Source organism: Saccostrea echinata, unplaced genomic scaffold (genome assembly GCF_033153115.1).
Source record: "Saccostrea echinata isolate AGI-Se365-2 ecotype Australia unplaced genomic scaffold, CSIRO_AGI_Sech_v1 ptg000029l, whole genome shotgun sequence".
NCBI lineage: Eukaryota > Metazoa > Mollusca > Bivalvia > Ostreida > Ostreidae > Saccostrea > Saccostrea echinata.
The window spans coordinates 2444743-2467548 of NW_026889778.1; the positions used below are offsets into that span (position 1 = coordinate 2444743).

The window sequence follows — 22806 nt, forward strand, 5'->3', positions numbered from 1 at the left end:
AATTGCTGACTGAATATAGATTTTTTTGATACTCAAATAGAAAAAGCACAAACACCATTCTACAAATGGTTCGTAATGTTTACTTCACTACAAAACAAACAAAAGTTAGATTTTAAAAAGATCCTTAAAATGTCTTCCTCTGTTCAATAACTGTAATGCAAGCCTGTTCCAAACTTGTCAGAGAGATCTTTGAATAGACTTCAATTCTTATCTTAAAAATAATCGTAGTAATATGCGACTGAAAAGGAGGTATGTATCCGGTTATATTTTCATCATTACTGAACTATTAGAAAACAATTTCATTTCTCGAGTTGCATTTTTTCTGTATTTGTTTTCTTCATGTACTGCCTATTTTTATCATGTACAGTCACAAATGATATTAATATTTTCTAATTGAATTTTAAACATCGGAATCCGCATGTCTATGTAAAACCCATTCATTTAATCTGTGTCAAGTCAAATATAAAAAATCACTAATCGAAAGCTTCCATTATTCATGTAGCAATATATCATTATTACCTGCATATGTTTATGTTTTCCAGTTAATCGATACACGAAAGCATGTTCTACGTATATACAATTTCTAAAACGAGACAAGCTATTGATAAATAAGTTGATGATACAAGGATGTCAATAATCTCATTTAAAGTCAACATTTTGCAAGTTTTATTGTCGATAAAATAACATTGTCTGCAAAGACAGTCTGTCGTTAAGTCGAATGATGACTGATGTCTTTCACAAATTGTTAGGCAATTATTTTCACACTTAATTGTCTACGGATTTTCTGTTTAACCGTTCATGATACGGTGCACATAGCGGGTGTGACTAAGAGGACCGTTTTTGCTCTACTCATAATTTGTAATGTTTAAATGAATCTTTGAGAATGATCACATTTCACTAGACAAATTTGCTAATACACCACGCAGTATTTTCATCTGCAAATACGACTTCTGCATCATCCACACGAGTAAAGCTCAAATGCAGTCGAACTTGTCGGTGCCTTTATTTCAACACAACACCCTGCAATGACCCTCTTGCTTGCAATCTATTTTCCTGAAGCCGATTACTTACCTTTTTTGTCCTGATATAACTTAAAAGTTTGGCGGTTACCGATGATTGTCAGAGAGGTTGCAATAGCGATGGTGACCCTGTCTCTTAATTGATATCTAACAAAATATCTAACATCTTGCCTTTGTTGCCTACTTTGGCATCCGTATCCAGTTTATCACACTTCTGATATACCACAAGTTTACGATACAATCTTGCAGTAGTGCAGTAGTCCTGTGGTGTCTATTAAATATTATGTTTACCCATAGAAGATATTTCTAAATTCATTAATCTCGTTACAGTACCTTCCACTATACCAACTGCCCTACCACACTTCTCTAGGATCCTAGGCTGCATACCGCAGACACCACGCATACCAACTGCCCTACCACACTCTTCTAGGGTCCGAGGCTGCATACCCTGTCATGTTCTTAATAATTGTAAATATCAAGAATATAACTTCAAAGAAGAAAATGAAAATGGAAATTAATTCCTCTTAAACGTGTAAGCACGATTTTTATTAAATTCTATGAAATGGTTACTCTTCAATAATCATTATTTACCAGTTTGGGCATTTAAACATCTAACTTTAATCATGGTAAACATTTTATCAATCACATTGTCAATCAGATGCGCTTTAAACAACTTTAAAAAGGTAAAGATGGTGCATTAACAATTTTGTCTAGTGTAGAGTATACAGCCCTCAGGAAATAATAATAGCTCATGGAGTCAATCAGACATTGCTGAAAAATCATGATTTTATTTTCCATTTATTGTCAATTCTTATGAATGTATTTGAGTGCATTTTGTTGTTGACTTTTTACATATTACAGCTCCAAAGGAGAATTGTGCGATGAAGTGGATTTATCAGGAGTCAGAATTCTACTATTGGTATGTGATATTTATAAAAAGAAAAGGAATATTAAAAAGACCAAGTATAAGTACCTATCAATTCTTTCGTTGGCTTGAAGAAAAGTGTTTGAACACATAAATAGCGAACATGACCAATATTGTATTACTCAGGTTTTATATCAGGTTTGATTTTCTCTTTAAATTTTTGTGTCTGATTCAATACAAAACAACAGTTATCATTCCTTCGACTTTTTAAGGATACAAGTCAAACTTTGAGATGAATAGAAAGGATAGAACTGGGGAATTTCTCTCTTTCGTGTTTATCTTTGTCTATACATGTACCTGAAAAAAAAAAAAATTTCACCAGTTCTCTATTCTGGTAACATTTTTAAACTTCAAAAAAACATACAGCATTTTCAAAAATGATTTTTCAATGACACTTAAAAAAAACACCATGAATCAGTTTCAATACTATCTTTACAGTTTCAATCCTACCTTTACTTTTAGATCAAGCGACATGAAGAGACTGAAAGTGAAAAATGATGGAAATGGAGCTAAACGATCTAAAGGTTTGAGTTTCATGTGCTATATATAGTAATTGTTGATGTGCAGTGCACAAAAACTATGAAAATCAAACAGATATCATTTAAATCAAACCCTGTTCATTTTTATTAAAATGTTCAATCAGAAAGAATTCTATACAGAGTTAAATGTAAGTCGTGTGAATTTTACGTTGAAAGTTTAAAAGGTTTATCTTTTCTTATGATTTTGAATTAATTTTAAAGGAGTCATTGAAAAGACGTTCTCGATTCTCCCTTCTCCCATTCAACTTTCGACCATAACTGTGCCTGGAGCTCAGTGTATACGTCATATCTCTATTGTGACGTCAGAAAGAATATGGGTGTACAATGACCATGATCAGCTTTTACAAATAGAGCATAATGGAAAGATATTACATAATATTCCTAAATTTTTCACATTGAGTGGATTCCATGTAACCACAGAGAAAGGAGACCTGTTATTTGTTGAACAAAGTGAATACAAAGTGAAAATGTTTGCAAAAGACGGGGATATTACCACACTTTTTACAACAGAATGGAAACCATATTGTATTCATTACTCTCGGATAAACGGTGAAATACTTCTAGTTCAATATACAAGCACAACAAGAGGAAAATTTCTCAGCAAAGTTACAAGACACGACAGTACAGGCTGGACACAGGTCATTGAGGAGGACAAGAATGGACGGAGGCTGTATGAAAACGTACCACAATACATCACAGAAAATAAGAACGGGGATATTTGGACATCGTCCAGCTGGGGTCAAGTCGTAGTTGTAGATAGCTCGGGACGACATCGGTTTAACTACACAGGTCAAAAATTCCAGTCTCACTTCAGGCCTAGCGGTATCTGCACCGATAGTTTAGGACAGGCATTGGTGTGCAATTGTTGGGTTAATAGTGCAAGTGTTCATCTTCTTGATCAGGACGGTCAATTCCTGCGTTTACTGCTGACGTCAGATGACGGTTTACGTCGTCCGTGTGGCCTGTGTGTTGATGACAAACAAAACCTTTATCTTGGTCAGGAGACAAATAATGTAATCACTGTGTACAAGTTTCTAGAGATTTCCGAAGACTAAGGTTCTTATAATTACATATAATTTAGGTCACTTGATTAGGATTACACATTGTTTTCAAATCAAAGCTATCATATTGAATATCTGTCGTTTATATTTTTAACTTTTCTATTTCTTTTCAAGAATCACTTTGCAAGATTTATTTGTCAGAAAGCATTCTTGAGGGAGATTTCTTTTTAATTGAAGAGATGTAACTGTTTTCAAGAGGAGATGATAAGGAAACAGTGGAAATATATATTGCTTATTTATAAATCTCATACATTTACATCACTGAGCATTAAGACAAAACTATTGTTTAAAGTTTTCTTCATAAGTATAGACCGGTCTCGGTAGCCTAGTGGTAGGGTGTTTGCTTTGTGATCGGGTTCGATTATATTTGCCGCGTTGCGTCACACCTAAGACATAAACATAGAAACTGACTATTCCTTCGCCAAGCGCACGGCATTAGAAGTGAAAGTCAGGGTCTTTCGGATGATACCTTGCAAATCGAGGCTCCGTTGCAAAATAAAGAACTCTCACTGCTCAATGGCCCTGAGTTTCAAGCATAGTTCTAATTAAATTTGAAGCCCCTCACCGGTATACGGTGACTTTTCTATCTGTGTGAAAATTCTCGAATGGAACGATAAGCAACAAATAATCAAGCAATCTTAAGTATCTATATAATTTAAATTGTTCGAGTCATGGCCCATGGAAGCAGACTGGGTCACAACAGAGGTTTGTTTGTTTGTTTGTTGTTTAATGTCCCTCTCGAGAAATTTTCACTCATATGGAGACGCCACCACTTGCCGGTGGAGAGCTGCAAATTTTGACCTATACTCGGCACTCAGGGCCATTGAGCAGTGAGGAATCTTTTTCGTACGTGCCAGTACCTACTGCGACACGGGGCCTCGGTTTATACGGTCTCATCCGATCCGAAGGACCGGTCTCCACGTCCCACAGTGGGATTCGAACCCGCAACGTAAGGATCAACTCCTTACTCCGCGACTCTAGAGCAATCGCTCTAACCACTGCGCCACGCGGGCGACCACAACAGAGGTAATGTTGCATGGAATAATAGGGGGAAAATGTCTTTTGTGTGGTCATTAAAATGTTTCATCCTATTAAAATTGATTGAAATTATCTCCTCTCATTAAAAACTGGACATCGCCCTTCATTTCAACAAACTTAAAAAAATAAAAGATAAGAAATTCATCCTGGGGTTTTAGAGAAGATGATGTAAATAGTAAATTGATGTTTACATGCAGAAGACTTTAAACAACTGTCGAGCAGAAATGTTCACCGAAACCTCTGGCTTATATAAGCATCGCTCAAAAAATAGAAATATTATTCCACTATCTGAATTGTAAAATGGGTAATGTTGCATATAAAAATAGCTGATTTAAGGCTTCGAAATGTAAATTTAGGAAGATCTCGAAACCATGTCAGATAAAGAATCGTATTATAAAATTAATAGGCAAATGAAAACCATCTATATTTCTGTTTTCAATAAAGTGGAAGTAAAAAAATGAATTAAAAAGGCTACAGGAGCAACATGTTCTAGTTCCAGTTGACAAAGCTTCTAACAATATAGTCTTTATTTGTGGGGATCATTATTACAACTGCATCTTTGAAGAATTGGGTTTTAATTCCACATCTGGTAAATCAACTCAAGATCTCGCTATCCTTTCAAACGATGAAATTCTTTTCAGTTTTAAACTTTTTTAAATTCCAGTCAGTGGAAGTGAATTTGATCTATCGTACCTACTAGTGTACTGGATTCCAAAACTTCATAAGAATCCTTTCAAATGAAACATATGGAGATAACGAACAGTTTAAGCTCAAAAGTCCAAGTCGATTAAACAATACAAAATAGGAGCAGAGCAAACACGGATCTCCAAAACATCAGAGGTGGGATCAGGTGCCAAAATACATTGAAGTGTCTAGTACATGTGCAACCAAGCCTCTATTTTATCTTACTCCTCACAGAAATATGAACTGTTGTAGAGGAGAAAGCTCTGATGTACTGTGCCACATCTTATTTTAGAAGTGGTGTTAATCAAATGTGGATTCTCAAAAAACTCGAAAGAACTTTTTTCGAAAAATCTGAAAACCCGTTTCCTCCAAATACAATTACATCAAAACCTATGACTGGCAGGAGAGTTTACTCTTAAACTTCGTAAACATCTTCAATAATGACCTTTCTCAAATTAAGAACTTTACTTTCAAAGTCACTTTTTTGTGATATTTATAAGTTAGAATATAATGTAAACCAACTTTTATTCGCGTGCGAGAAATATTCGCGAATTTCGCGACCTACTTTATCTCGCGAATATTAATCGCCGCGAACCATTTATTTTGCTTTGTATTTGTAGAGAGTGTTTCCTCAGTCGCAAAAATTAATCGTCGCGGATTGATTTCAAACTGACGAATCGCGAATAAAAGTTGTCGCGAATAATAGTTGGTTTACAGTACTTAATACCTAGTATTTCAAATGATCTTTCTCTCTTCAAAGGATATTATTACAATGAAATCTAACACCAATACATAATGTTCTATTAATCTGTAAGTTGCAGTGAAAATAAATAACATAAATTTGCAGTAATAAATATTTATTATTGAAAAGATAACAAGCAAACCTTGATCATTTGAAACAAGGAATCTCGGTTAGCATAGAAATCTAACAGTAGACAGTTGGCTATCCTGTCTCTTAATGTTAAACTGAACCAAGACCCACAGCCTGGATTTCTGTAGAGTGATACTTTACAAACTAATACACATCTTAATATCAATATAGAAATTACATACAACTATCACTCCAAAACACCATTACTTCAAATACACAATCTTCAAAAAAGAGGGGAAAAAACACACCAAAAAACAAAATTATAACCCATTTTTTCCCATTCAAAACACGATTCTTTTTACCCAAACATTCTCTCTGTGAAAATCTAATTTGGTGCCACAGTAAAGCTAAAAGTACATTAAAAAATTATTGTAAACAAAATGTATGGAATGATCAGTCACTGAGTCAGATTTTTTTAAAAAATTATATTGTTGATTGTGATAAAACTTTCAAAACTCAGGAAATATAAATGCTTCTAAATCATTTATAAATATTATCAAATGTGCATAACATATATACCATACTCATTGCTATTTCATACACACACACACTATCTAGAAAGATATTTTACTTTGAATTCATTTTTTTTCAAATAAATTATGCATCGTATAATTTCCCCCACTAAGCTGCTCCCCCTCTAATCTTCTACTGTGTGAACATTTTAATCTGTCAATCAACAGATCTCAACAGCACTGTGCAAACAAACAAACAAGTTTATCTCTACAGCTATTAATCTTAGTACTAGATTAAGACCATCTCTTGTTAATCTTACTAATAAGTAGCAAAAATTTATGTCATACTATGTAGGGGTCTTCCAAACATGAATGAGGCTCAGATATACATGTAGAAGCTGTCCAAACATGAGTTAAAAAGCTCAGTAAATATATATATAGAGTTGCTTACAAACATGTACAAAGAACAAACATACTAAGAAGTTCCTAATATGATTGTTAGAACCTGGATGTTCATCAGGTCAACAGAGATTTTTACTTAACAAGAACATTAATATAGGTCACAGTCAGAAATGTTAAAAAATCAAAGCTAGATGTGTCAAGAATGAGATCCAAAGGAAAGTATGTATAACACTCACTTCAATCATACATGTACTGTAACCATCTTTGTGTCAGGTTCTGTATTAAATACACGGAATCAATATCAACTCATTACATGAATGGGACATAGTTATTGCTCAAGTTCAAATACTGAAAAAAGAAAACAGACCCCAAACTGCAGTTCCTTTCTGTAAACTAATTGGTTCCTAACAATTTGTAGTAATATACATATTTATCTACAATTAAAAGTACAGAAATACTTCTGCCTGAAAAAATCTGAAGATAATTTCTTCAACACTAATCCATGTCCCCAAAATTTACATTCAAGGAATTTGCTAGTTATAATGATCTTAACAGTATGAAATAGTCCAACTCGGATTCTTTCTCTCTAACCCCCAAAATAAGAAAATTAAAAGAAATACACAAAACAACCAGTTAGAAACCATATCACATGTAAATATTAGAATTATCTATAAATAATCTACAAACACCTAAACTATAAATAAAGAATAACTTTATACACCCACAAAACCTGATGAAAATAAAGGAATAACAAAAATTTCATCACACCAATTCTTAACAAGATATACAGACATTCCTCTACATGTACTGTATAACAATCCATTCTTGTTCACTGCACTGTAAGCATTAACATTACAGACGTGCTTGTCTGAGATGTACACAACAAAACTCTGATTTTAATAATGGTTATTGGAAGTCATCTTAATCCAGGGTGATTCTTGAGCAGGATTGAGAACAAATAGGTATGATGTAAAGTGCTGGGACAGAAAACGCTTCTCTGAACACTTAGGGAAAAACAAGTCAGTCTTTTTTTTAGGAGATTTCATCCTTTCAGTTACGAGTCCTTGACCTATAGCTGCATCATGACAGTATTATTTGAAGATGAGAAATATTTTTCTTTCGGTTGAGTCCTCCCTTTTCTCACAATGGCAGCTATTATTAGTTTTGAATAATTAGATAAAAAAAAACTTTAAAACAATTCTTTTTCTAATCCTTCAAACTTTTACAGGATCTGCCATATCACATGTGAAATACACTTGTTAAAAAAACACATCAAGAAAAAAAAAACAGCAGTTGTTGTAGAAAAGGAATGTCTGAGTGGAATCAACTTTTCATTGCATTCATTCCAACATATCCTGTTAAAAAAAAAGTAATTCCAGTGAATTCATAAAGTTATTTCCCTTGATATTGATTAATTAATGATTTAATAAAACTTCAGTTATAATTTACTTGAATGCATCTACATTTATATTGTCTGAAAATAACGTCTGTGTATATGGTTACATGTATATAAAAAAAAAGTCTCTTTAATTAAGACTTTATGTACAATGTTTCAGACAGTTATAATACTGTATAAAGGGAAACTTTCGCCCCTATTTTGTTTTCACCCCTTTTTCCCTAATCACAGTTGAGCAAATTCAAAACAGAGTGAATTTAAACAACACAGTACGAGTTCTTTAACAGAACTGTGACTGGGTGAATTTAAAACGGGGCAAAATTGTTCACAAGTATGAAAATAAGAAGGGGCGAAAATATGCCTGTATACACTGTAAAACAGTAAAACAGTTATGGAATGGGTATGAGGGAAATACTGGTACCAAATAAATGGTCCCTCTTTTTCCAGGAAACTATTTCCCTTGACAGCTAGCTTCGCTGTGCAAGAAATAGTTCCTCCCATATATTTGTTCATGCATATTCTATAACTGTATATTAGCAACAGAAAATGGTTTGAACAAATACTTTTCACATCTAAGATGTCTTTCTGAGTGGACTTGTGAATAGACTTCAACTTTTCATATAGACCTGAGTCACCTACACACAGACCAGAGTCAGCATATTTGAAAGGGGGCAAAAAGTGGCACAATTTTAAGTGATCTTGCACTCTTTACATAAGAGTATACTTTCTGGGTCAATTTAATCTTTGGTTGTTAATATGGGAATTAATGTTGCAGCTATTATTGCAGAAAAAATACATAAAGGCTGCATTAATTTCCATAATAACGATAAAAAAGACACTTTATAGTTTATATTTCTATCTGTATAAATAATCATATAAAGTAGTAATAAGTATGTAATTTATTGATATGTATGTCGTTGTATATTTCACTGATTTAAGAGCTGCTGCTGAAGAAATCTACCCAGGTGGCTAGTTTAGCGGCATTTAAGTATTGATAAACAACTATGGTTTTCAAAAGAAATAAAGGAGAAAATATTTAGTGGATGCAAATATTAACTTATAAACTTTTACTTTTTACATCAAAGATCTCTTTCTCAGTGGACTTATGAATAGAATCACACTTTTAATAATAGACAAACATATTGAGTAGATTTGTCCCTAGATTTTATACTTTCTACACACGATATATTTTAATTTACTCGTGAATGACATAACTGTCCTATACTTACTACATCTGAATCATCATGATACGATTTAACTCGTGTATGATTTGAACTGGTCCGGCTGCCTGCGGTACTTCCATACATATTTTTATCTTTTTTGACAGCAGGTGAATTCAGCTCCTGAAGAACAGACAGAGAACATATATACAATTACATATACAATTAACTGTAGCTTAGTTTTAAAAAAATGTTGACAAAACGTTGAAAAATATTTTTCTGTTGATAAAATAACAATTTTGCTCTCCAATGGAATGACTTCAATTTCATTATCATCTTGACATGAAACTACCCACCTCATCATCATCCGAGTCGTGGTAGACCGTGGCAGATGTGGTAGATATTGCTGTCTCAAACTCGTTATCATACTGTTCAGCATCGTTCTGATTCAGCAGAGAATATCTGTACACCACACGACTAAAACACAAAACATCCATAGTATAAAGGTACTCAAGTACAGTATAACTGTACACCACACGACTAAAACACAAAACATCCATAGTATAAAGGTACTCATTGACAAGCAAAATCAACTACATTCACAAACAAAGAGCTATTCATGTATATATGCGGTATATGCATATTTTTGCCCCCATAAAAGACAAATTTTGAAAATTTCTTGAAAAGTGCTGAATTGTCAGTATATTGTTTGAAAAATTTGAATTTACAAAACATATAATAGTTTCTAAGTAAGTTATTCGCAATTTTTGTTTCCATGACGTCACGTACTATTTGGATTTTGTGTTATTTTTCAGAAATAGGACAAAATGGACAAAATTTGTTCAATTTTCACTATATAATTTATAGAGTGCAAACCTGCTTCATAACAATATTCACATATTTCATTGGTATTATCATTCTACACATTATATCAAAACATTAAGTTGGAGCAGACCTGCGCTCGGTGACTTTTACTCAAAATATTGAAATAATATACACCTTTTTCTCTACAAATCATGGAAATTTTGAATTTACATCATTTTCCTGACAACATATCTAACATATGGCATCATAGCTGATGAATATATTATTATTTAATTGATTTGAAGTCTGCAGATATCCCCCGGTTTAGAATATAATTATAGATTTCTCCGTCAAAATTTGATTTGGGGGGCAAATATTGGTTATTACCGAATGTAGTCCTTTCAGCAGTTTCTGACACAATCTATATATGGTAACGTAACTTTATACTAAGATGATTTCATCTCTCTCAACCAACCAGAGAAAGATGAAATTACGAAGCACAAAATACATACAATTAAATTTACATCCCTACCAGTGTTGAGAGGAAATTGAGCAATACATGATTTACACCTCTGCCCCCTACAATGTCTACAGGGATAGTGAAATAATGAAAACTCTGTACTCACTGTCGCCTGAGTATTATGTATTTATGGACTAAGAACACACTCATGATGACCAACAACAACACTACCATGATCACCACCACCGCTATCACACTGCTATTGTGACCTCCAGTCTGCTACAAGATCAAAGGTCAAAGGTAACAAATCAACTCTAAAAATATAATTTTTAAAAAGTCTAAGAAAAAATTTTGTTCTGATGAGAAAATTTCACTTTAAAAACTTCAATTAATTTGTTTTATATTGCATTTGTTAAATCAGCTCTAAAATATTTAGACTCTGTGAGATAAAAAGCATCAATAAATTTCTTTTATATCTTTTATATACTCTGCATTAAGAAAATGTCTGCTCAATGTGCTACAGAATAAGAATCAGGATCGATCCTACAGTGTCTAAAGGCAAAGGGGTCAGGTGAACAAAAGGAATGCAAAAAAGACTTTTGCTTTTAGTTAAGTTGGGTGACTGCACTTTAAAATCATAAATTTTTATGGGCTTAAAATTTCATGGTTTGAGGAAAAAAAGGGGAGCTGATTTACTGGTTGAAGAAGTATTAAATTGTAAATATATTTTTATAATTTACATTTTGAACAGGATATGAATTAATGAGTATCTCATGCCAAGAAAATCAATTCCCCGAAAATTAGCCATTTCATAGTATTCTACTTTTTTTTTCTTGTATCATCCCTAGTTTTGTTCCAGTATTTTTCCAATATTTGTCATCTCTCACCTTCTTATAGGTTATTTCCTCCAGTACCAGTTCTTTTGAATTCTCCGAGCATTGGACAGACAAATCTATCTGTCGCCCGGATGGCAAAAATCCTCCCACACATACGTCTCCGGGGATTTTCCTGTACCTGAAAATTTTAGGGAACATTCGTTTTAGCAAAGAAAAGTCCCCTAATATATTGTGGTTTTTTTTTTTTTTTTACTAGAAACCTTATATTGTAAGTAAGCTGTGAAACACAGGTCTGGGAGTCATTTTCACAGGTACATGTAGCAGTATTAGCTAATGTTGATAATATATCAAGGTTAACTTAATATTCACAATGTCAAATTCTTGAATCATATTTCACCCATACAGTAACTGTTCTGATGAAATTTCAAAGGACATACAGGGAAGTTCACATAAATAGCAGCCATCCATAAATTAGGTCAACGGTCAAATTTGTACATTATTATATAAAACAAAATCATCACTACTGGACAACAACACTAGCCATTAACCATATAAGTTGTATCATTCATGTACATAATGATTTATGACACAATTAAACATCAAGTACTTAATGGCACTGAGAGTGTTCATGTTATCACCAAGTACTGATTATGTGACTCAGTTGGAGGAACGTTCACTTATTATAAACCTCTAACGTACCCCTCAGTGATAATTTTTTCTTCATGGCCCCTCAGACAAATGTCAATCTCCGGTTTTACAAATAATTGGTCCTTTTTACAGATGTCTGAGCCTGTATCCCTGAGGTATCCATAATCACTGTCAACAGAAAAAAAATCAACATTACTCGTTACTGTAAATGTAGGAAAAAACTAAAGAAAGGTCTTGTCACAAAGAATATATATGTGAAATATCAGAGCCCCATCACCAACTATTCAAAATTTAAGGGCAAGGTTAAAGATTTTGCAGGCAAACAAACACATGAAGACAGACAGGTAGTCAGGCTTATTACTATATTCCCAACTAGTATTTGATTATGGGGGCATAATTTAATAAATAAAAAAATTTATATTATGCTATTTGAAATACTTTAATCTAACATGTTATTTTTAATTTGAATATACATGTGTTATATAGTATAGTAACACCCCCCCCCCCCCCCCCATTATTCCAGAAACAATGTATAAATATTTGAATCCAAGTATTTGTATTAGTCTAAGAATAAACACCAAGAAACACCAAGAAATTTTACAAGAAATTAAAAACATTGAATTGAAAATTAAAAAATTTAAAGGCAGGGGTGCCTACATAATCCAAAAGTTATACACTAAGTATCTATTGATATTCAGCTGTTACAAAAACTGCTTCTCTATTTGCACCAAGACAAGGGCTTTCAGTGATGTCATGGCAGAAATTCATTAAGCACAAACATCTCCAAAATCTGTATGTGAATTCAATTAAGCATTGAGTTATTATTTATTGAATTACATAGTGTGCAAACAAATTGAGTAGCACCTGTATGTGTGTGTTGCTCACACCATTGAAGTAAGTGAGACTACATCTTTCAAAAAATAATAATTCAATGCTTATATTGACATTTTTTAACTCCCTGCCTTGTCTGCAAATGTGACCTATATTTCAAAAGCCCTGTATTATCCTTTGTGTGGGTTACAATTAATGGAAGAGCCATTCCAACAGCTACTACAGTTGAACTCTACAACATGAACGTGAATTTTGATTTTCGCTTACGACATTGCACTTGCATGGGGTTCAACATTTGTCTAAATGAAAATCATAACTTAACCTTTTGACCTCCCCATCCGTGTTTTTGTGTATTGAATGCTGAAGCTTTCCACGCATGTTATAAGAAAAATGTAAATGAGGAGTGTAGATAATTTATAATAAATAATGCAATGAAATGTTTTTTCTAGATATTCTCACCATTCATAATCCTCACGAGTACACACACACTTTGTTGCCTTCTTCTCTATTGTATAATTATACCCATTGTGGCACCTGAAGAAAAAAAATTGTAATTTTCTTACTTTTTTATTATTTGATTTTTAAAGATCTTGACTAGCAAGGATCAATGACTGCTTCATTTTCATTTTGAGATCTAAAGCTTTTAAAATTATTATTAATTTAATTTAAAGTGTATAAGCTTGACCTACATGGAAAAAGATTTGTACTCCACGTATGTATTTAGAAAACCGAAACAGATTTATCTGAAGCTACTATACTTGACTTTCACAATGTTTTAGAGGATAAGACTTATGGACCTCCGTCCAGAATACAGGTACTACCGAAGGTAGCTGCATTCACAATCCAATCTTAGTACCTCAAATATCAAGATTTATAGAGTACAATACAAAACTGAGTGATAGTGGCATCTTGACTTACCAAGACTTATCAAGAGTTGTAAATACAGACCTACCTTTATTTATCTACAATAAGAAGTCCTGACCTATCTGAACTTATCCACAATTATCTGAACTTAGTGATAAAAGCCCTGACTTATCTGAACTTAACCAGATTTAAAAGTCCCGATTAATCTGAACTTACCAGAGTTAAAGGACTTATCGCATGTTTCTAAATTATTTGAAATTAAAAGCGTAAAACGTTCCTTATGACCACAGTTTATAAATTTTGTGTTTTTGCTGCGGATAAACAGTGGTAATTAACCAATTATTGACTCAAATGAAAACCCCTGGATTAAAAATCTAAGTTAATTTGATAGCGATCACGTGACCTTGTGACGTCAAAGGCGACAATGGCTGATCAGCTCTATAGTTAATCTTACTAAAATATATGCGATACAGCATGAATATTCTGCAATGTGGACGACCACATCACTGATTTTATCGATATGAAATTGAATATCCAACCTTATATTTTAGAATTGTCAGCAAGAAAAAATCTGAAAAATCTGTTAACATTGTAAAAATAGAAGCGACGGTATCGAAGGAGACGCGGCGAAGACGAAGAAACTCGCCATCACAATATAATTTGATTTGTCATCTTATCACATGTATTAACTTAATTGATTTACAAATTTAATATTGTATAACTTTGTTATTCTTCGTTTTTAGCATAACATTAATTTACTTATGTTTTGTAAAGGATGGCAGTATTGAAAAATAATTTTCCGATCACGAAACATTGCCATAATCGGAGCTGTACAGATTCTGAATGTTTCGAATAAAAAACGAAAATATCTCAAAAGCCTTATACCTTAGAACTAGTTAATGTTTCTATAGTAATTAAAAAGCACGCTAGGAATTAATTTTTTCAGCATTTTTCGTAATTTAGCTGCATTTGTCGTTGATAACTACGTAAATAGTTTACATATTCTCATCTCTCTATCACTGAATTGTCGCCTATGACGTCAGAGCAGTAAATCGCCGAAATCCGACTAAAATATGCATATTGCCGTATTTGAATTTCAACTCTCAATATCTCTTAAAGTATGCTTTCAATAACGTTTATTGTATTCAGTATTTTAATAAACAAGGTTGTAGATAATATTTTTCATAAAATTACGATTTTTGAAAGATCATGCGATAAGTCCTTTAAAAGTGTCAAGTTATCTGAATTTAAACAGTCGAGAGTTAAATATCTTGACTTCTTTAACTTATCAGAAAAGGTTTTAATTAACTGAATTTACCTAGAATTAGGGGTCTTGACTTATCTGCAGTTCCAGAGTTCAAGGACTTGACTTTTCTGAACTTAAATACTGACTTACCTGACCTTATTGAGAAGAGGTTTAGTCTTCACAGAAATGTCCAGTTTGAGGTCCTTGACTTATTTCTACCTATCCAGAGTTCAAGGTCATAACTTACCAACTGTCCTTTCTTATCCTTTTGAATTCTTCCCTCATCCCAAGCAGACAGCCTTTTACACCAGCTTCCTCATTCGCTCTCAGTTTAACGTGTGGGATCCATTTTTCATAGTCATCTGATCCGCCTATAGTAAAGACATTTAGATCACTGAAACATTTGACATAAAGGAGAAATAAATACATGACTGGGGATGGGGGATATGATGAAGCTGGGTAAAACAATTACAGACTGAAAGATTTAGACAAATTAGAATTAAAATTTTGAAATAATTTTTCCCCCAAACTGATATAGCATATTAATTATAGATTTAGAGCTTACATGTGAGAAGTATAAGGGGGAAAACAATAGTGAAGAATAGATAGTTTACAATGATGTAACACAAACCAAACTTCCATGCAGTATAGCAATGTGGAATATTATACTTCACTCAAAAGTATTGAGTGGGATTACTTAGTACTTAGAACCCGGAATTTTTTTTTAAAAACCAAAACTAAATTTTAAACTAATATACATTATAATTCTCAGGAGTTACACAACTTACACTGAGTTTTGATGACCTTGGAGAAGTCAATGATAAATGCTGTCCATGTCTTATTCTTTGGGTGGTACCCCCACACCCCCACAGATAATGCCTGGTTCCCTGGCTCAGTCAGGAGTCCCGTCATTACGATCTCCTCATCTTTATTTTGTACAAATTTATATTCATGCCAGCACTGGCCCTCGTCCACTGAGAACTTGATTGTCGTTGGTTGTGGACTGTCAACCGAGACGGCCACCAGTAACCCCCCACTGTCAGCTATCTGATATTGATGGGGACCATCCAATGCCTAAAAATAGAAATAAAATGAATTGAAAGAATTTTACTGTAGAAAAGGATTTATCAAGAGAAAGTTTCACAAACCTAATTAACTAAGCAGTAATTAATTCATAAATATTGCATTGAAGTTTATGAGAACAATCAATTTTTTTTTTTAATAAAAATTCAAATAATATGAATATCAATTAATGTTGAGGTGGAAAGATGCATTAAATAATTAGAAATAGAATGACATTAAAACAAAACAGTTTTTTTTAACAGATATTTTTAAAAAATATTTTATCAATTCAAAACTGAGGGAGATAACTCCTCAACAAAGGTCAAGGTCATAAATTAGGACGTATTACAGCTTTACTTGCTAGTAGTAAAGAAGTTTATGGGTAGGAGAAATGAACCGACACTGAGAAATGCCTTTAAACAGAACAGTAGCTGAATTGTCAAACTCAACTCATTGTATTACTTTTAACATAGTCTAATTCACTTAGCAATTGATACAATCAAAATAGAGAAAAACATGATAGGTCTGCATCATGTTAACATTGTTCTTACTGATCTGCAAGTATTTTCTTCACTTTCATTTCATGATGTTTCAAGATAGGCAAAAGTTTTTATAAAATATAACTAGAAAACTGACCAGTCAGCAAGGCCACACAGAGGGATAGAAATCTAAGGGTGCAACTTAAAAGATGAGCATTTGACTTGATATTTAAAAGGAAATTTAAAAATATATGAAGAATATGAAACAGCATCTGTATTTATAAAACTTGGAGATACTTCCAACAGATAGACAGAGTGATTACTATAGGGCACCCTCAAATCCTTGCGGGGCCCTAATTATTTCGTTTTTGTTTTTTTTTTCAATCATAAATTGTACCTTGGCCCAGGTGTAACCTCCATCACTGGTTACGTACACATCAGGGTGTGTTGTTTGTAGGGCATCTGCTACATGACCTAGTTAAAGAAATTCACAAAACCGATTACAGTGTCTACATATGGACTGCAAAAACGTACTGCTGACAACATATCACTCATCTGACAAAAATATTCTTGTTAAAGTAGACACGCTTTTGTCTTTATACATTATAACAAAATCATGACAGAGGTGAGTTTACAATGTACATTTCATCACACACAGATAAGATGTAGCTTTAACATGATACATGTAATGATTCCATGTTTGAGTGAAAAGTGGGTAAAAATTTAAATATTACCATATAAACAAGAACTATGCCAAGAGCTGCTTTGTACTGAGTGGGGGACTGGTTAGTACACATGAACTTACCATGAACAAGAACTATTCCAGACCTATAGTACATATGTTCTTACCATGAACAAGAACTGTTCCTGGAGCTGTCTTTGTGCTGAGTGGGGGACTGGCAATTACCCCCCTCTGAATGCTGTACATCCCATGTATCTGTAACATGAACAAGAACTATTCCTAGAGTGTACTCACCGTGAACAAGAGCTACCTTTGTGCTGAGTGGGGGACTGGTTAGTACACATGGACTTACCTTGAACAAGTACTATTCCTAGAGTGTACTCACCGTGAACAAGAACTATTCCTGGAGCTGCCTTTGTGCTTAGTGGGGGACTAGCAATTACCCCCCTCTGAATGCTGTACGTCCCGTGTATCTGTAGGTGGCATGGCTGAAAATGGAAAATGAACATCTCAGGTCATCAGCAGTAAACAAGGATAAGAAAACAAGTTAAATATTTCAGGTCAAAAAAAAAAAAGATTAGAAAGCTCATCTCATTGAATACTATCTTTATGTATATGTGAACAGAGCTTAGGTTCATCATTAGCATTCAGATAAATGATGTTGAATATTTCAGGGCAACATCTAGGATCTGAACCAATCAGATTTCAGTAGACTGACCTTTTTCTCGTCCTTACATGGGGCACTGGTAGGCCAAGGCAGTTTTTGCCACGTGGCCCCGCGGTTATAACTGATAGACTGACCTCTTTCTAGTCCTTACATGGGGCATTGTTAGGCCGGGGCAGTTTTTGCCACGTGGCCCCGCGGTTATAAATGATAGACTGACCTCTTTCTAGTCCTTACATGGGGCATTGTTAGGTCGGGGCAGTTTTGCCATGTGGCCCCATGGTTATAACTGATAGACTAACCTTTTTTTCATCCTTACATGGGGCATTGTTTGGCCGGGGCAGTTTTTGCCATGTGGCCCCGCGGTTATAACTGATCATGCTGTGTATACTGTTATCCTCGTTAATCTGACTGGTGATGTAAACCCCCCGCATAGATTCCACACGATAGAAGTCAGTTACATCTCCATAGTTAGGGTACAGATGTTTAGGCAGGGACTCGGAGTAAACAACACCCAGGGCTCCTGATGTATATAGTGTCCCGTGTCCTGTATCTACAAAAACAGGAAGCCAAAGTTAACTCATGCCAAGGTATGTCTCAAAATTATGATATCATTATACGAGTTTGTGAACAAGAGGCCCACGGGCCACATCGCTCACCTGAGCACAATGGCTAGGAAAGAGCACAAATCAATTCAGTATTGAAAAGTTTACATGGGAGGGGGGGGACTTGAATTTTAAACTACTTGTGGCTGCTTCCAAATCAATTTAACAAATCGCTTTGTTGTTCTTGAGCAGCAGATTTTTAAAGATTTTTTCCTATATATTCCTTTGTAAAAATTTGAACCCCCATTGTGATCCCACCCTACCCCCGGGGTCATCATTTGAACAAACTTGAATCTACACTACCCAAGGATGCTTCCATATCAATATGACATATCATGACTTTGATTCTGTTGAGAAGAAGATTTTTAAAGTTTTTTCCTATATATTCCTAGTATGTAAAACTTTGATCCCCCATTGTGACAGAGTGTCAGAGTCCTTTAATCACTTGAGATCATCATCAACTTGATGAATTAAGTATTTTATGGTGTTTCTGATGACTAATTAAACCATTTCCCAACCCCAGTTCCTCTGGGAAAAATGAATTATGAATATGACAGCCACAGAGGGGTCTTCATTTTGGACAAAAACAATTATGTTACTAAAAATAAACTAATTAAAATTGTTATCTCCTGCATATCTGTTTTTATAATAATGTTGATTCCTTTATGATATTTGATGATTATAAAAGACAAAGGCCTCAGTGAGGAACCTTGCTTACCTCCTGGGTTGTCCACATGCATAAACACCAGCTTTTCATTCATGTCCAGCACAGAGAAAAACTGAAATCAAAGTAATCATGGAGTAAATGTATTCCATTAATAATCATTCCTGACCAGAAACTTATTAATTACATGAAGTGTAACTGATGATTTTTAACCTTTAAATTAAGCCAAAATGTACTTTTATAAGACAAATAGAAGATGTCAAATTTATATTAGTTTGGTAAATATTAGCTTGAGTCCCTATGAATGAATAAGAACTCAGATATTCTCACCCTGTCTCCTGTAATGGTTGGAAGCTGAGCTGTATGCCAAGTTTTGCCTTGATTGGTTGATATTTTTATCAATCGGTTCCCTCTCTACAAAACATCAATTGAGATTAAAAATTATGACTACCTCCTAATGAAATGTTTAAAATCATATTCTAATATTTAATCAGGGCCATTTCACATAAAATTTATATGAAGGATGAACTACTACCAATTTTTTAAACTTTAAGACTTTCCTGTTCAAACATTGCCCTCCCCCCCTCCTTTCCCCTTTTGTGAGAAATTTTTACCGTTATTTGCAGTGACTGGCATGTAAATTTTTAATTTGCATAGAACTCTTGTTCTGACCTTCTGACAATGAAAAAAAGGGGTATGTTCTTAGGGCTATTCCAGTAAAACAAACAACCCAACCCCAGAACTTCAGAAAAATTCATGGGGACCACCCATAGAATATCAGTGGCGTAGGTGCCAATAGGCACTTAAGGCACGTACCTACACTTAATTTCATTCAGAAAAAAATAATTAGAAACAAAACTGTAAAGAAGAAAGAAAATAAATGACTAAATATCATTTTCGCCATTGATAGAAAGATCATGAATGTATAAATATCCACTGATCTGTCAAAGTAATAATAACCTGCAATAGTTAACCGACTGTTTCACTGTAAGACTCCTTATAAAATGTCTTCAAAATTTCTATATGCAAGTAATTAAATACAGATATATAAAACTCTCCTGACGCTCACAAGATATGTGTGGTATTTTAAAATTGTCATTTTAATCAATATTTATTCATTATTGTAAAACATTGCTTTGTGTCTCATTATTTTTGAATACTTTATAAATAACTTTCTTCATGTTCTCTTAATTTGCTTACGCCGAAAAAATATGAACTCTTCTAACTTAAGATTTCTGGTTAAAAAGTTGAACTGCACTTTTTTATCTTTTCTACTTAATATGAAATTTCATTTTAAAGAGACCCATAATTTTGTATTTTAAACGCCCCAGAATTTGTCACCCAGTGGTCTTAAAGTCGTGAAATCCATTTCCGAACCCCCTACCAGGGCGCTGCCCTGGACTCGCTGGGGGCCTCGGGCGGCCCCCAGACCGCTCGCCGACCAAAGAGTAATTTGTGCCTATACTTCATCAAAGTTCTAGCCATGCCCCTGAATATTTTTCTTGAAAAGAGCACCATGCATAGAATTTATATTTTTCATATTGGAGATTGGGATAGAAACAATTTTTGAGTATTAAATTTTATTAGTAGTGTTTTTTTAGTTTTTTGGAAAGTAATCATTTGAAAAACTCACATAATTTTTCATTTCAAAATTAATTAAATACAGTGAAACCTGTCTTATTCGACATGCTGCGGGAAGTAAAATCAATGTCGGATTAGGCAGTGTGTCGGATTATCCAGTGTTGAATATTTCTATAAGCATTATCATTAGTGTCAGATCACTTCATACAAAAATCATTTTTCAATAGGTTTAGAGTACACATATATTTTATTGTCAAAGTGTTTGCATAATTGTGTGTTTCTTTGTTGTATAAAATATACCTGATTAGCATTTCTTTGAGAAACAGCGTTTGTGATGTAGAATTAGTAACTCTGTATACGATGATTTTTTTTTCATGGACAAAATAGATGGAACTGCCGATCGCTTCACGATGTTGCAATTTAATTTTTATTTATCGACTGTACAGTAGATAAAAGTAAATATTTTGTCTACCTTCTCTACACAGTGGTATTATTTTGTTCAACAGATTTTTGCCATTCATTATTTGTCAGCATAGACTGTGCTATTAATACCGTCACGCGACTTTTTATACAAACGGGACGTAACTCTAAAACATTGTGATTGCAATTGAATTTTAATCAAACATACGTAATATTTTAAAATTAAATGGACAACTTAAAGGGATTTTCTTTGCTTCAAGCAAATCTTTTATGTGCACAGCCTTGCTTTATTCAGTGTATATTAACCCGGAAATGAAACGTTTTCCATAAGACAAGATGCTGCCTTGAAATTGTGTATTGTGTACATGTTACACAGTAGTTGGCCGTACTCAATTTTTTATTTTCATTACATAGCTTTACGAAGGACCCTGGCTGCATATTTGATTTTAATTTCAAACTAAAAATCTTAGTTATTCTGTAAGGTAAAGGCGATCTAAATATCATGTACTACTTTTACTTTCTGTCGCTTGGATGCTATTTTGTCAATGCGAGAATAAATATGATAACTATAAAAAAGAAATGATTGCCTAATTTTTAATTTCAAAAACTGTTCATTTAATGCTTGGATAAACACTTTCAAACTCGTACGTGTAATTAACTACTCTCTAAGAAGACCAATCTTATGACCAAAGGGACATTCATGTGGCCTGGCCAGCGGCTAATTACGGTACACCAGTGCAATTATGTCAGATTACTCAAGTGAAATCATGAAGTAATTATCTAATTTTGTTGACAAAAAAGCGCCGGAATTCGGAATGTACAGTGGTCGGAATATACAGTGTTTTATTCTATATAGATTATAAAGAAATTTTTGGGAATAAACAATGAGGTCAGAATGTCCAGTGTGCCGGATTGCACAGTTGTCGGATTGGACAGTGGGCACTGTATTAACATTCAAAAATGTAAAAGTGATGAGATAGTCTTCCTCCATTTCAGGCAAGCTAAGCTGCAACAAGCCTTAAGAGCCCTTGAATGAATGATTGTTTCATGTTACAGTAAGTACCCCCACGACAGAAGTATTTTTTTTTTTTTGCTGTACATGGGATGGTTAGATATTTTACTGGAATTATAGCCCTAAGTAAGGTAAATCATTATTAAAATTGTAGCAATGTAGACAGTTAGAAGGAAGCTCAGTCATTTAACCCCCTTCTTCATCACTTGAATTTCACTTGAATTTCACTTAACATGAAACAAGTAACTATCACTTACTACTTGTGGTGAATAGATTGAGGCATAGAGAAATTTTTCCTGATGTCCAAATGAAAAGACATTCTCTAGGATTTTAGTTTTACTGCTTGCCGTCCCATCAGGGTACCGGTGTAGAATATACCGTATAGCAACAACTACAAATAA

The 22806-nt window shown here is 33.8% G+C and overlaps 2 protein-coding genes across 3 annotated transcripts in view; one reads left to right on the forward strand and one right to left on the reverse strand.

Moving 5' to 3' along the window:
- Nucleotides 1-232: 232 nt before the first annotated feature.
- On the forward strand, nt 233-3538 carry LOC133194327 (uncharacterized). The gene is made up of 4 exons (XM_061330305.1): nt 233-249; nt 1881-1982; nt 2407-2468; nt 2685-3538. The coding sequence occupies exons 1-4, from the start codon at nt 233-235 to the stop codon at nt 3536-3538; spliced, it is 1035 nt and encodes a 344-aa protein (XP_061186289.1).
- A 2568-nt stretch (nt 3539-6106) lies between these two features.
- Nucleotides 6107-22806, reverse strand: part of LOC133195462 (sortilin-like) — a 34176-nt gene continuing 17476 nt past the window's right edge. For both annotated transcript variants that reach the window (XM_061331300.1, XM_061331299.1), the window contains 15 exons: nt 22663-22796; nt 19723-19806; nt 19447-19507; nt 18426-18676; nt 17845-17947; nt 17175-17251; nt 16025-16310; nt 15484-15607; nt 13586-13660; nt 12347-12463; nt 11699-11825; nt 10978-11090; nt 9904-10024; nt 9617-9730; nt 6107-8346 (listed from right to left, as the gene is read on the reverse strand). In XM_061331300.1, coding sequence (XP_061187284.1) covers nt 8332-8346; nt 9617-9730; nt 9904-10024; nt 10978-11090; nt 11699-11825; nt 12347-12463; nt 13586-13660; nt 15484-15607; nt 16025-16310; nt 17175-17251; nt 17845-17947; nt 18426-18676; nt 19447-19507; nt 19723-19806; nt 22663-22796 — 1802 coding nt within the window. In that variant the 3' untranslated portion in view covers nt 6107-8331. The remainder of the gene's footprint in view (nt 8347-9616; nt 9731-9903; nt 10025-10977; nt 11091-11698; nt 11826-12346; nt 12464-13585; nt 13661-15483; nt 15608-16024; nt 16311-17174; nt 17252-17844; nt 17948-18425; nt 18677-19446; nt 19508-19722; nt 19807-22662; nt 22797-22806) is intronic.